Consider the following 15,552-nt stretch of genomic DNA (forward strand, 5'->3'; position numbering starts at 1 on the left):
GGGCTGTCATACCCTGTTTCAGGGGGGCAACCACAATTTGTAGGGTTAAATGTGAACGAGTGTCTTTCCTTATTTGTGTTATTCTCATTCTTTCTCTGTATCTACACACACACACACACACACACACACACACACGCACACACATATTTCCAGCTGAATCCAAAGAGGGAGATATTAATCCCTCAGGAGTGCCAACTCAAGAAAGAAAGAAAGAAAGAAAGAAAGAAAGAAAGAAAGAAAGAAAGAAAGAAAAGAAAAGCAATCAGTTTCCCAACACACACACAAAGAAGTGTCAACTCAGTCAAAACAAAAGGTTAGAATGACACTCCCCCCCCCCCCCAATTTCTTTCAATTCCTCCTGCAGTGCAATCCCACCAGATCGAATCATCCCCAAACCAGAGGAGAGGATAGGTCTCTGCCTTCCTTCTTCTCCCTGCCCCTGACTCCCACAGCTGGTATGGCCCCTATGCCCAGGGGCTTCCACTCTCCATACATTATCCCTGGGCTTCTCCTTATGTCTCAAGTTCAGTGGCTTCTGAACCTGCCCGTCTCTAGCCCCAAACAAACAATTCAACTCCTGCCCAACCTGTCTCAAAAGCCTGTCTGCCCTTGCTGGAGATTTGCTTGGGCCCCAGCAGGGCTCACCACAGTTCCAAGGGTAGATAAGACATTCCAGGGCCTCATCCCAGGGAGACAGACGGGCTGGAAAGGGGCACTTGTCATCCATTCCTCTAGACTGAGGGAGGAGGCATCTCTGTCCAACACACACACACACACACACACACACACACACAGCACAGTGCCAAATGCCAAGGAAGGAATCAGGAGCAGAACCTGGCTCAGGGCAGGAGAGGGGCTGCCATGGGGACCAGAGTCTAGGTGATTCAGCACTCCGCCCTCTCTCAGCCCAGCCCATGGGCCACACTCATGACAGCTCCTGATGCCAAAGTGCTGACTTGGAGGCTGAGGAAGAATTCTTTCTAAAATCCAAAATTCTGCAATGCTCCAGTGAGGCTCCTCATCCAGGCCTTTCCATCCCAGGGCTCAGAACAAGACCAGGAAGAGGCCCTCAGCCATTCCCTTGGACCCTGCCTCTTGCCCAACCTAGATTCCCTATGCTTAGCACTCCCCCCCACCCCCCCACCCCCCAGTCCATCTAGGAAACAAACCTGAACAGCCAGGGGAAGAGGGTGGCTGAGGAGGAACACAAGAGGCCTACGAACCCTCAGCATCCTTCACCCCCAAGCCATGAATTGAGTCAAACATGCAGAAAGGGGTTATAAGAGGCTTCCGCAACAGAGACTACATCGGGCCTTCAGAGCCCTAGGCCTCCCCAAGCAGGAAGGAGGGCCCCAAGGCAGGTGATGGGGGCTCAGTACAAGCTGTGGGGCTACATACAGCACCAGGAAAGGCAAGAAAGAAAGGTGATGGGTGGCAGACCAGCTAACAGCCAAGGGGGGAAGCTGGGGTTCTTGAGAGGGACTATGTATGGTGCAGGAGGAAACCAAGAGGCAGCTGGGAAAAGGCTGGGACAGGGTGTGCAGGGGAACCTGGGGAAGATAGAAACTGAGGGAGCAGATGGAGAGACAGGAACCCGGAGTGATGCGGGTAGGAGGTGGGGACGAAGCCAGGGGAGGCCAAGGAGAGGGGCTGATGCGAGGGGTAGGAAAGATGGACGGGATGGGGTCATACCAAGTGGGGTGTGGAGGTAAACAGGTATAAGGGCAGGGCTGTGGATGAGGCAGGGACGGAAGGGAAGGGGAAAGAGGTCGAGGATGCAGAAAGGGGGAGGGGATGCGGCCAATGAGACAGAAAGGCTGTTGGGGTGGGCAGGGGGGTGGGAGCTGAACGGGGGTGGGTGCAGATATCCACAGAACAGGATGGATTCAAGGCAGGTGACGGTGTGGAGACGAGAAAGGACGGGGATGTGAGCAGAGGGGGATGGGGACAGGTCGGGGGATGGAGACGGACAGAGGAGGGCGGGAACGAGGGGGTGTCGCTAGCTGGGTTTCCATGACCCCCGTTCTACCCCACCCCCATCTCTCCGGTATCCGCGCTCGCCTACCTCCGAGGGCTCGGGTGCCGGCCCCGGGCGCAGTCGGTGCTGTCCGCCGCCGGCGCCGCCACTTCCCCCGCGTCCCCTGCAGCGCCTCTCGCCGCCAGCCGCCGCATTAGGGCAGAGACCAGCCCGTGCGCGTCCCCGGACGGCCGGCGCGCCCCCGACACCCTGCGTGCGCGCCCTCGCGCCCCTCCCTTCGCGCGCCGAGCGGGGACCTGGACGGAGGAGGAGGCAAGATGCTTGGGGCCCCGCCTGGAGCGTCGCGGAGCGATTCGCAGGGCCCTTGCCGGTAAAAAAAAAAAAAAAAAAAAAAAAAATGCCCACTGGCATTGAAAATGATCATAATTGAAGCCCCCACGGTATCACGTTTTGTCCTGTATATGCCCCCTCCACCATCGGGCTGTGACTTCTTGGAGGCGGAAATGGGCCTGAGAGCCTGTGTTCCCAGGGAGACTTGCTTGTGGTAGCCTCTCCAGGGACGTTAGTTGATAGAAGGATTGTTGAATCGCGAATTGAGAACGTGAGAAAGTTGTGACTCCTTCCGGGGGTTGCGTGGTCGTTTAAAAATAGGAGATTGTGTCCTGCCCTCTGGGGGCTCAGGCCCTGTCCCAGTCTTGAGATAGGGTGGAAGAAGTCCGATGACTGCAAGGCCCAAGATCTCAGTGTTCGTCCAGGTGCCATGACTAATTCTCTCACAAGCGCAGGGCACTTCCTCACTGTCCTCCACCGAACAATGAAAAGTTGATTGGATGATCCCTTCGGGTCCCTTCTGGGGCCGACAGGGAGAACGTGTCGGACACAGGCGGAGACGTGAGCACAGCTATTACCTGAAACAGTGGACAGATCTGAACTGAGGAATCATAGAACCTTAGTTTTGGTAGCTTCCAGTCCCGTCCCCCAACCTGAACCACAGTTCCCTCCACAGACACCCTCTGAGGTCTCATTCGAGGCCACATGCAGCTGCCTTTTCTGCTCCCACGGCTCCTGCCCTGTCACTACCTTCACTGCACTGTCCCCACCTACCTGCCTGTCTCCTCTCCAGCTTGTGGGAGGTGGGAGAGCAGGAGGAAGTCATCCTGTTCCCCATGCTTTCCCAGCCCTAGCACAGACTAGGTGCTCCATAAATGCTTGCAGAAAGGATGAGTGACCACTAATGGTAGATGGAATCCTCCAGGCAACCGACAAAATGTTGAACTCTTCAGTTGGCTGCTTTGAGATCTGCAACCAGAGCTATTGGGTAAAGACAATGGGAAACGGAGGAAGGTCCAAAGGGCGGGGCCTCAAAGCGTAGCTGCCCACGGGCATCAGGGACCCTGGGCAAACGTTTCTGCAGGGCCCCTGTGTATACACACAATTTGATTTCACTCAAAATTGTTTCTCAGGACTCTTCTGGCAGACTGGCCTCATGTAATCCTGTGAATGAAGTAGTCTACCTCCTGGAGCTGGGCCTGACCACAAGGCCCTGGGATGACCCTGGAGCAGCCAGACCTAGAGCTTCTGGGGGGCTGGCCAACCTGGGGCTTCTGGTCAACCCCTGTGTGGCGAGGGAGAGAATGTACAGGGTTGGAAAATTCTCCGAAGGGGAGAATCTGGAAACTGAGGCGCCCCATCCAGATGACACTACTGACCCCAGTCGGTCCCAGGCACTGGAGGGACACTTAGGAAACTTGGAGGAAGGTGCTTCAAAGCACCAGGGCCCCTCAGGCCTGCACCTAGGACAGGATCCCCCCTTACCTTCCCTACCGGAAGTGTCCACATGGCTGGCTCAGTGGGAGAAAGAAGATAATTTTCCTTTTCTAAGCACTCAATTTCTTGTATATATCAGTCACTTGCTTTTTACAGTGCTAGCAGGTAGATATTTTATAGGCCGTATTGCATAGTGGCTGTGGGATCAGCTCTAGAGGTAGCTGGCTAGGGTTCGGACCCCACCTCCGCCACATCAGATCTGGGTCAACTTGGGCAATTTGCTGATTTTCCTTTTATTTCTTTAAAAAATATAATTAAAGTTGGGCGCCTGGGTGGCTCAGTCGGTTGAGCGCCCGACTTCAGCTCAGGTCATGATCTCGCGGTCCGTGAGTTCGAGCCCCGCGTCGGGCTCTGTGCTGACAGCTCAGAGCCTGGAGCCTGTTTCGGCTTCTGTGTCTCCCCCTTTCTCTGCCCCTCCCCCGCGCATGCTCTGTCTCTCTCTCACTGTCTCACAAATAAATAAACGTAAAAAAAATTTTTTTATGAAAAATATATATATATAATTAAAGCTATACAAGCATGTAGCTGAATCAGAGTCAAATTATTCTATGAGATTTCTTTCTTTCTTTCTTTCTTTCTTTCTTTCTTTCTTTCTTTCTTTCTTTTTTAACTAGGCAAAGAACTTTATTAATGTTGTTTCAAACTTTATTCCCAGGCTTCTTCAGCTTAATTAGCTGCGAAGAATGAATTGTATATAAGCAAAAACTGAAAAGAGCTGCAGTGTCCAAGGGTCTTGGGCTTAAAAAATATTCGAGATCCAGATTTTATCAGATCCATGAACAAAATTTGTAAAAAGCAGTCATCGTATACAATAGCAGCTCCCAGTAACTTCTTCAAGTTTTATCTTCTTCAGAAGTTGACTCCATTCAGTGTGCTTCATTCTTGGAAGCTTCATCCAAATTCTCCACGAGATCTGGACCTTCATCATCATTATCCTCTCCAGTAGCAAGTGGTGCCTTTCCATCCACAGATTGTTTGGGCAGAGCTTCAGCCCAAAGATACTTAAAGCCTCATTTGAGATACTGGGGAGCATTTCTGTCAGCTGCTTTGTCTCAGCATGGCCTGTGATGGTGAAAGTATCTGCTTCCAGGGATGCCTACACTTTAGGGTTGTTAAAGTGGATCACTATTCCTTGGTTTGAGAACCAACTCAAACCAAGAACTTGTGGCTCAGTCAGGTAAGCATCTGACTCTTGATTTTCAGCTCAAGTCATGATTCAGGGTTTGTGAGTTCGAGCCCCACGTCAGGCTCTGCAACAGTGCAGAGCCTGTTTGGGATTCTCTCTCTCCCTCTCTCTCTGCCCCTCCCCTGCTCACGCTTTCTCTTTCTCTCTCTCAAAATAAATAAACATTTTTAAAAAATCATTTAAAAAGGTATTCATTATGACTACTCAAATCCTATTCACAACTGACCTTTTCATTTCCTGCAAACTTTTTATGTTTTCTGGACTTAAGAATTATCGTGTTTTGTTTACTTGTCTTACATACAGCAATTACAATTCAACACTAAATTCTCCATCAATTGTCTATATCCATATGTTCAGAACTTTCAGAGAGTCTATCAATTTTATCTACTTGAAGATTCTCTCTAGAGCCTTCTGACAAGTTCCAGTCTCTCTTGGTTTCTCTATTCCCACTATACAGCTATTGATATCTTCAAGCCTCAGTTTCTTCATCTGTAAAACAGGGATAATTATATTACCTCATAGAGGTGTTGTGAGGATAAGCAAAATAGTTCATGTAGCACAGTGTTTGTCATATAATAAACACTTAATAAATATTGCCTTATTATGATTCGAGAGGAGAAAACCAAAGCTCCAAGTAACCTGCCCAAGTAATGGTTCAAAGCCCAGATGTGTCTGAAAGCTCCTACTTAAAACTGTTTTGCTATTTTTTTTTTTAACGTTTTATTTATTTTTGAGACAGAGCATGAACGGGGGAGGGGCAGAGGGAGAGGGAGACACAGAATCAGAAGCAGGCTCCAGGCTCTGAGCCATCAGCCCAGAGCCCGACGCGGGGCTCGAACTCACGGACTGCGGGATCGTGACCTGAGCTGAAGTCGGCCGCTTAACCGACTGAGCCACCCAGGCGCCCCAAAACTGTTTTGCTATTTTAGGGCAGGCCCTAAAAATCTTAGACTTACAAAGTTAGAATCTTCCAGTATGGTCAGTTGAAGAAACATAGGATTTTCCAAGAAGGTCCTGGCCGACCAGCAGGGTGAACATGGTCAGATCACCGAACCCCTCTAAGACATATTTCCTCCTATGGAAAGTGGGGATAAAGTGAGCGCCAAGGAGATAAGGCACTTTGTAAACTAAATGCTCTGCACCAATGTTAGTTACTGCCCAACTTTCTCTTCCTTTGCTTCATTTTTTTAGCAGCTGAGAAAACTAAGTCCGTGTAAGATCACACAGATAGAAATCATGCAGTGATTCGGTGGTTGAGACGGAACTGGAGCTCATATCTCATGGCCTTAGTGTAAAGAAATTAAGTCCAGGCCTGATGGGCATCCAAGGCTGCCAGATGCCCAGACAGGATAGAAGCAGGTGTTTCCTTGGCCTCCGTGTCCCCAGCCACTGGCCTGTCCTGACCAGGGGAGGGACACCACCTGCCGGTGATGGACTCTGGGGACAGAGACAGGCCTGGATCTGGTGCAGGCTGTTCTACTAGTGTGTCAGGAACAAAGCTACTCAGTGCCAAGGGCAGACAGTGGTTGCTTTTTTCTTTCCAGACATTCATCTGGCCTTCCTGCTTCCTCTTCTTCCCTGGGTTTGTATTTTTGAGTTCTGGCTGAAACTCTAGCGGGCATGGACTCTGTTGACCCTGGCCTTGAAACCCCACTCGCTGTGTCCTCTCTCATGGTGAATGGTAGGTCACCAATGACTTTCACATTCCCCAGCGTCTCATTGCTCCCAAGCAATGGCACAAGCCTTGCCTAACCCCGGACTCAGGCCAAGAGAAAGCCCCCATGCACTGACTCTCAGATGCAGTGGGACACTGGGCACGGGCAGGGATGATGAAAGACAAGGACAGGACCGGGCTGCAGCAGTGTCTGTTATGCCCTCCAAGCCACCCTCCTGCACATGCTGCTTCATGCCTTTCGGGTACAGGTGCAAGAATGCAGCCTGCAGAAACACTGACACAAGTCACAAAGATGCATGTGCATCGGGATGTTGTGCAGCCCACGCAGACGGCAATGATCCAGTATGCTTGTGCAATGGAGAAGTATGGAGCCATTTTAAAAAGTAACACACACACACACACACACACACACACACACCCTTTTAAAAGAACAGCTTAGTAACAACACGTAGGGTAGTACCCTTTTCTGGGGGTAAAAATAAAAGCAAATTGGTATAAGGGGTGGAAGAAGAGGAAAGAGGGAATGATGCCCTGGGCCGATTTAGGAGATGAGAACCTGGAGGAAACCAGGAGGGACCTAATTTTTGTTGAACCCTTTCATATACCAGCTCTCCTTTTACATCTGTCATATCACTTAGTCCTCACAAAAGCCCAATAAGATTGGTGGTCATTGTCTCCAGTTTGCTGATAAAGAAATAGAGGCCCAGTGAGGTTAGTAAAATTTCAACATCACACAGATGAGATGTGGCAAAAGCTTAACCTTGCCCAAAGGGAAGTCTAGCCTAGCCGTTTGGTTTCTGGGATGTCATCTCTGAACCCTTGGGATATGCTAATAAAAGTGTCTTTACCTGGGGGCCTGAGGCCACACTCAACAGTCTATGCTAACAATGTGATTTGTGGTGGGGGCTTTGGGCATGTATCAACTCAGCCTCCAGAGAGGCTAGAAACTAAGTGTAGCTACATGGGTGTAGCTTGGTTAGTCTTGGTAAAGACTCTGGACACTAAGGCTTGGGTGAGCTTCCTTGGTTGGCAACACTGTGCATATCGCCAGACATCTTTCCTGGAATGTACTGCTGTCTACACATCTCGGGGGGCAGACAACTGGAAACTCCACAGTGGAGCCCTCCTGCATGCTGTCCCATGCACCTCTCCTCTGGGCTGACTTTAATCTGTATCCTTTTGCTGCAATAAAGCATAACTGTGGGTACTCTAGCTTCCAGTGAGTTCTGTATGTCCCACTAGATAATTATTGAACCTGAGCATGGTCTTGAAGAAGCCCAAGCCTGCGATCACTGTCAGAAATGAGGGTAGTCTTGAGGGTTTCTCCCTAACTTTGAAGACGGTAAGGGGTGTATTGGGATTTGCTCAAAGATCTCAGAGACTCCAGTATGTGGCCTCTTCCCAGTTCATTCTTCTCTTACACTGATCCACCGTGGACAAGTGCCGAAGGGAAGAAATTCTGGCACCATGAGGAAGAACGAGAACAGAGTGATGGCCACACTCAGCGATAGCAATGTGGTTGAATGAGGACATAGAAAAGCAAGCTGAGTAGCATGCTCAGAGGGAAAATAGAAGGAACACATTTTAGAAAGTCCCAGGAATCTCTGACCCTCACGACACAAGATGGCAAGAAAGCAGGTGCAGAGAAAGCTGAAGGGAGAAGCTACCAGAAGCCCCAGTTTCTTATAGGTCCTCCAAGAAGCTAGGATCCCTGATAGACAAGACTCTTCCCTTGTCTCCCACCCAGCACCTCCTCCCTGCTCACTGTAGGCCAGGAGAGAAGATCACATTTCAATTTATACACAGAATTAAGGGAAGGAGGGAAGGAACCAGGAGACTAGCTTTGATCCTTCTCCCTTTTGGCCATTCCACAGCGCTGGTGGTCCTCCTCAGTGGCAGGTACAGAGACCTCATGTTTCCACAATCCCTTTATTGCCCCCACATCCAGCACATTCTTAAGTACCTAGCCTTTTCTGCCCCCACCCAGTTCCAGGCTTGAGAGCATCTTTCCACCTGCTTTCCCACTTCCTACTTTGGAATTAAAAAATAAAAAATAGGGGCACTGGGTGGCTCAGTGGGTTAAGCATCCGACTCTTGATTTGGGCTCAGGTCATGATCTCACTGTCATGAGATCTGGCCCTCCGTTAGGCTCTGGGCTGAGCATAGAGCTTGCTTGGGATTCTCTTTCTCTCTCTCTCTCTCTCTCTCTCTCTCTTTCTCTCTGTCTCCCTCTGCCCTCTCCCCCACTCTTGTTTTCTCTCTCTTTAAAAAAAAATTAAATTAAATAAATAAAAATAATATCTCCCTTGGATTAGCTTCCTGCCCAATAGTGCTGAGGGCAGAACTGAGCCTCTGAGATCACTTGAGAAGACATACACACATTCAAGCTGTCGGCTCCCAGATGCAGAGCCCTTCCCAAGTACATGGAATTAGTCTCCGACCCCAGGCAGGGGAAACTCCATTCCCAGTAGACTGGGCAGTGAACGAGGAGGCAGGTGGGGAGGAGGAGAGGCCCTGGAACAGCAGGTAACCAGCCTGCCTTTAGGCACATCTTAGCCCTGTCCCTGCTCTGAGGGCAAGGCCGAGTGAAGCCACTCTGGTTCCTGCTTTTACACAGGGCATATTTCCCCCTGTACAGACTATCTGCAATGATCACTTGGGGCAAATTTCACCTGCATCGATGTATTAGAGAGGTAAGGATTTTTTGAAGCTATTCTCTTCTGCACCTGTCTACCAGTAATAGTAGGGAAAGCAGACAACATTTCTCTCTCCTACTTCCTGCCAGCCAACTGGCAAGAAGACAGCCTCAGGTTCAGACTCTTTCTCTCTCTAAATGTATGAAACCTCGGGGTTTTTTTTTAATGTTTATTTTTTTTTCAGAGGGGGGAAGGGCAGAGAGGGGGGCGGTGGAGGATCTCAAGCAGGCTCCGTGCTGACAGCAGAAAGCCCGATACAAGGCTCAGACTCACAAACCATGAGATCATGACATGAGCAGAAGTCGGGCGCTTAACCAACTGAGCCACACAGGTTTTCCAGAGGCCTTTAGGAACTAATCTTCGCGGCAGGTTGCTTCCTGATCTTGTCCCCAGACGGGAGAATGAACACAATCCCTCCCCAGCTGGGAATCTTGGCATTCAGAAAACCCCTGTCAAAAAAGCTTTTCCTTTTGCAGTTGTCTTGCAAACTTATTTGTGTGAGGGTCTCCAGAGTGCCCAGGCACTGCTAACCCCAAAGGTATCTGCGTCATCATGATCAAACGGGTAAGATATTAAACAACTTCTCTTCCTGAACCCTCTCGCTCATTTTTGTGGTGTACTCCTATTTTAAGATCCAGCTTAAACGTCACTCCTGTGGGAAAAACCCCGTTCTTCTGCTGGACCCAGCCTCTCATCCGGGCAGCAGTGAGCGCACCCCCAAAAGTGCTCCTCCCCGGCACTTAACACGCAGTGTTTCCTTGTAAGCGTACCTCCCCTGCTAGACTGGAAGTTTCCTCAGAGCAGGGAATCCTGTGTCCACAGAACCTAGCACAGCACACTGCTCAGGGCTGAAGCTCCGTAAATAGTTGTTTGAATGGGTGAATGAATGTACGAATCAAAGCAGAGCTGTTACGAACACAGATCATACTGTGTAATGAGGGCAGCCACCAGCCGCATGTGACCATTTAAATTTAAATGAACTAAAATAAAAAACTGTTCAGCGTGTGTCATTCAGAGGACCTCCCTCAATGCGGTGCTGTGCTACTTGTTGGCCAAAGAATCACACAGATATTTATAGTGTAAGACAGACGTGCGACGATCTAGCAACTATAAAGAACGCCCCCTTGAATAAATAGGGTCTGAATGAAATAGATTATGATTAGGCATTGTCAAATATATAACAATTAAACCGACCAAAGGAAAAAATAGAGAGAGAGGTTTAGTTGTCCTTACAGCCTGAAAACGAATGTGTTTCCTCACTTACATTTGAAATAGACATTACTTTGCCTACGGGCTACGATTTTACTCTCCCGAGGGAACTACACCTCCAAGTGGTTAAGAGTGCCTCCTTCTGCACCGGACCAGACTCAGCAGGCTGGGGAACTGCAGAGGAGGCTTTGCTTGACTCTTTGTAGCAAGCCAGGGGCCCTGTGCCCCAGACACCAGGCTCCTCTGTTTCTGCCCCATCCCCCACCCCGCCCCTCACCCCCAGCATAATTCCCGCTGGCAGCCAGCGCTGGGAGCCAGGAGGTAGCAGCTGAGAACCTGGCCTGTGAGCCAGGCCACCCCCAATTAGTTTATCTTATTAATGCCAATTTATTAGCACAGAACCCCTGGGAGGTGAGCAGGAGGATGTTTTAAATAAGCATCTGCATTTCCTGTCTGTAAGCTTTACACCTGAGCTCAGTGCTAGACGGGTGGCCTCCTGCCTCCCTACTTCCTCTGGACGGGTGGACCCAGGAGAGTGGATCTGCCTGGACAGAAGGGATAGTGTGTGCTTCTAAACACAAGAAGATTTGTCACAGCTTCATAAGTGTTTGTGCAGGCGTCCTTTTAAGGGTTCTCTAAGAACTCATCTACAACAAAGAATTTGTCTGTTAAATAACAATGGCTTTATAAATACAATAGCCTTAATCATTAAATCTTACTCCTCAGGGCTCCAAAGGGACTAACTCCTTCGGTTCTTTAAGGGTTAGGAGCTGGGGAAAATGCTATCTTCCCGCTAGGGGTTTCCTGGCTTGGAAAGAGTCTTATCATTCACCCCCTCTTTGAAGCCGGGGCCCATATAAGCAGTACCACACCCTATCAGACACACGAGCGCGTTTTCAGTGAATTGATAAATAGTCATAATTTAACATTGTTCCAAGCACCTGAGAAATTTTCACAGGCCATGAGCTCTTTTGGCTTCAGAGGGACGAAGTGTCACAACCAGGTAGATCCTACCTGCGAAGGTGTGTGCTTGGTAGAGGAGAAGAGCCACCCCCCACCCCAACCTCCCTCCATAGTGTTTCCTCCCTTACTAACACCCAGCTTTAAAATTCCCAGAAGAAACACCCACCCCTCTCCTGGCTGCAGAGAGAACCTTCTCTTAAGCAGGCCATTGTGTGCATATTTTTGTGGGCTGGGGGGAGAACGAGTTGCTCTGAAGCCACAATGCGCTCCCTGGTAAATGTTTAATAATTGGTTCGCTGAGAAAAAAGAGAAGCCCTGATTTGTGGCGTTTTCCAACTCCGTCTTTGAACACGGGGGTGAGAAAAGATGTGTAGTAGCTCACTATTACATAATATTTCCACGGGACCAATACAGTGGAGGCAAATGACCTCAAGATCACAGCACTAAAATGAGTTTCGAATTATTTTTTACCATTGCGTTTAATACCGTCATTTAATTGTAAGCTTACATAATTTAATTTTGTCCCAATGGCTGTGTTTTACCACCAGCTTGCCGAGATCCTTAAAGACTCGGCAGTCGGCTCTCGTGAACCGTCTGGGCTGGCCTCCCGGCACGCTACCGCCCTGCAGCCACTTAGCCACACTTCTGCGACCCCACTGTTGTCACTTCCCGGCTTAGAATTTCTATTTCCTGGCTCCCACCGCAACCTCAGTGAGGTCAGCGTGTTATGCCTGTTTTATACGGTGGATACTGGAAATAACTGCGCGTACCCACCCCCGCCACCGTGATGATGGCAGCAATGACGAAGGCTCCTGCCTGTGTCCTCTGGAGGCCAGCTCTGGCTGACGGGAGCACCTCTCCCTGAGATGCCTGCAGGTTATGGTGGCCAACAGCTCATACAGGCTCCAAAGCCCGGCCCCTTCCTCAGGGAGGGCTCTGCTGTGGTGGGAGTTACACCCAGAGCATCTGTGGATGAGGCCAAGGTCGTCGCCTGAGACACAGCCTGGTTTGGCAACTTCCTCTTCAGCATGCTTCCCACATTCCCTTCCTCCGAGAGCCCTCCCCCCACGTACGCACGTCATAGGCATCTGAATTCCTGTCTCAGGCTCTGCTTCTAGGCCACTTGGCCAAAGACATGAAGCCTCAGAGGGACTTCCCTGATGTCCCACAGTGACCAAGGCAAAACGAACCCAAGACTCCTGATTCCTAACAAAGTGTTCTTACAGTCATCCCACAGCTGCTGCTTCTACTTTAATTAAGACTCCTCAGCGACTATGAAAAGACTGACGCCCAAACACCCTAGTGTGGCATTCAGGGCCCTAGCACTTTGCCCCCCCTCCACCCTTCTCTTCCAGCCTTGCATCCTAGGATTCTCTCTGCTTATACCTGTGACTTCAACCACAGCCAACTGCCTTCTGTCCCTCAAACCTGCCCTGGGTTTCTTGTGTCTGAACTTTTGACTCTGTTGTTTCTTCTTCAAGACAAATAAATGTACATGTTGTAAATGCCTACTGCATTCAGGCCATTGTACTCGAGAACAGCAGTCTTCAAAATGGAGTATATCTGGGGCGCCTGGGTGGCTCAGTCAGTTAAGTGTCCAACTTCAGCCCAGGTCATCTCATGGTTTGTAGTTCGATCCCTGCATCGGGCTCTGTGCTGATGGCTCATGCTGACAGCTCAGAGCCTGGAGCCTGCTTCAGATTCTGTGTCTCCCTCTCTCTCTGCCTCTCCCCTACTCTCACTCTGTCTGTCTGTCTCTCTCAAAAATAAATAAACATTAAAAAATTTTAAAAACAAAACAAAACAGAGTATATCTACCCTTGTAGGTAGCAGAAGACTTCAAGAAGTATGTGCACAAGCCTAGTTTTAGGGGAACTGGTATCTAGGTCCTCAAATTCCATATTTGCACTTTCTTAAAATTGTCTAAGAAGGGGCCTGCCTTCAAAATAGTCCTCCTCCCACCTTGCAAAAGAAAGGAAAGTCTCCCTTTTACTATGGTGCATTGAAAGGGAGGTTTCAAAATATCAGTTTTGGGGAAGGCTCCCTTAGTGATTAGTCAAGGCATGATTACCCTTAGGGTGTTTTAGAGCAGTGAGAAACCATGGTAAGAACCCGCAGTCAGGCAAGGTTGGTCTGGGCTTTGGTGCCAGGCAAAAGGGTTGCAGCCTCATTGGGTGCAGGAGGAAACAGGGCCGGTTGGCACTGAACACCCAGCTGCAGGGATTTGGGCTGGAGCTGCTCTGGGGTCAACTTTTCTCTGCCTCCATGCTCTATAACATGGGGTCATCAGTACTGTATGAAGGGTTCTAGAACATGGTATATCTCTAGGGATCATTATTCTTTTGCTCGGATCTGATCGGGATAGACAAGGGATGTGGGAAGTTTAGTAACCTAGCAAGAAAGTGATTTTATGCATTTTCATATTAAAGTAATAAGAGCTAACACAGTAGTGCTTACTGGGTGCCTGTCCGTGGTCTAAGAACTTGATTTCTATTAAATGCATGGAATCATTACATCAAGGCTGTGAGGAAACCAAGGCTGAGAACCGAGCAAAGTACCTTGTCCAGGGTCCCAGCTGGCAAACCGAAGAGCCAGATGCAAACCCTTGTGCTATGGCTCCAAAGCCTCTGCCTTTTTTATTTTTAAGGTTTTTTTTTTAATATTTATTTATTTTTGAGAGAGACAGAGACGGAGCACGAGTGGGAGTGAGACAGAGAGAGAGGGAGACAGAGAATTCGAAGCAGGCTCCAGGCTCCAAGCTGTCAGCTCAGAGCCTGATGCAGGGCCTGAACCTAGAAACCACAAGATCATGACCTGAGCCGAAGTCAGACTGAGCCCCCCAGGTACCCTCTTTTTTATAAACTTTATTTATTTATTTATTTATTTATTTATTTATTTAGAGCATGCAAGTGGGGGAGGGGCAGAGAAAGAGGGAGAGAGAAAGAATCCCAAGCAGGCTCCTTGCTGTCGGCGCTGAGCCCGACCAGGGGCTCAAACTGTGAGGTCGCGACTTGAGCCAAAATCAAGAGTCAGACGCTAAACCGACTGACCCACCCAGGCGTCCCCAGAGTCTGTGCCTTTAATCCAAACTAGAAGTTTTCAAGCAAATGCAGACTTGTTTTAAAGCAGAAAGCAAAAGCTGATGCTTATTTCAGCTAAAACTTCAGGTTTTTAGCTTTTTGTGAGCTGCTTCTTTTCCTAAAGGTGGGGTGGTGTGGGGACGTGGTCACTTTGCTATGACCTAAGGGTGGTAAGGCACAAAGGTTTTTTCATCCTTCTGGTGTCCATTCTGCCGGGTGTGGAATAAGATGAGGGAACAAATGGAGGAGGGATTAAGGATGTCTTGAGAAAGAATAAGGACAGACCCCAATCGGGAGAATGCCATCTGCATTTTGTGAAGTTAATTTCCCTCTGTTTTCCGGCTCATTAGAGACATTGAGGGCAGGGGGGGGTGGGGATCAAGCTGGGGCACCTGCTGCAGTCACCACCTGGGCTATCTCACCACCTGGGCTGTGGTTGTTCTGGAAAAACCCTCCACCAATGAGAGTGCTGTATCTGTGCTATGCAGGGATCAGCTGGGGCGACCACGGAAAGGGACAAAGGGACAGGAAAGCCCCTAGAATGATGGGGGAAGGGGCAGGGATCACAGTGAAAGTGGAGCCGGTGGTCAAGCCTGAGTTGCTTTGGTGAAAAGGAGAGAAGTGGGTTATGTTTAATGTGAAGGGAAAAGAGCATTTCTCTATGCTATGCCAATTAAAAACATGCTTATAAAGAAATAGAGGCAGGGAACTCAGAAAAGTATGAGTGAATGTGTTCCTCCACATTCTATGTTTTTACTGTTTATTTATTTATTTTGAGAGCATGTGCATGCATGCGGGGGAGGGGCAGAGAGAGAGAGAGAGAGAGACAGAGAATCCCAAGCAGGCTCCATGCTGTCAGCACAGAGCCCAACATGGGGCTTGAACTCATGAACCGTGAGATCGTGACCTGAGCCAAAATCAAGAGCCCAAGAGCTGGA

At 49.3% G+C, this 15,552-nt stretch overlaps 1 protein-coding gene and 1 pseudogene across 17 annotated transcripts in view; both read right to left on the minus strand.

Annotated features, from left to right (window-relative positions):
- The window catches only part of NFASC (neurofascin), a 178,277-nt gene extending 176,071 nt beyond the window's left edge, over positions 1–2,206 (minus strand). For 7 of the 17 annotated variants that reach the window (XM_019433089.2, XM_019433083.2, XM_019433082.2 and 4 more), the window contains exon 1: positions 2,066–2,204. In XM_019433089.2, the coding sequence (XP_019288634.2) occupies positions 2,066–2,172 (107 nt within the window). In that variant the 5' untranslated portion in view covers positions 2,173–2,204. Of the gene's footprint in view, positions 1–2,065 lie in introns of all 17 variants that reach the window. The other 10 variants (XM_019433002.2, XM_019432996.2, XM_019433021.2 and 7 more) reach the window with 5 other exon arrangements.
- A 2,201-nt stretch (positions 2,207–4,407) lies between these two features.
- Positions 4,408–15,552, minus strand: part of LOC109250473 (transcription factor BTF3-like) — an 81,085-nt pseudogene continuing 69,940 nt past the window's right edge.

This window comes from Panthera pardus, unplaced genomic scaffold (assembly GCF_024362965.1).
Source record: "Panthera pardus isolate Hobbes unplaced genomic scaffold, ASM2436296v1 HiC_scaffold_21, whole genome shotgun sequence".
Lineage (NCBI taxonomy): Eukaryota > Metazoa > Chordata > Mammalia > Carnivora > Felidae > Panthera > Panthera pardus.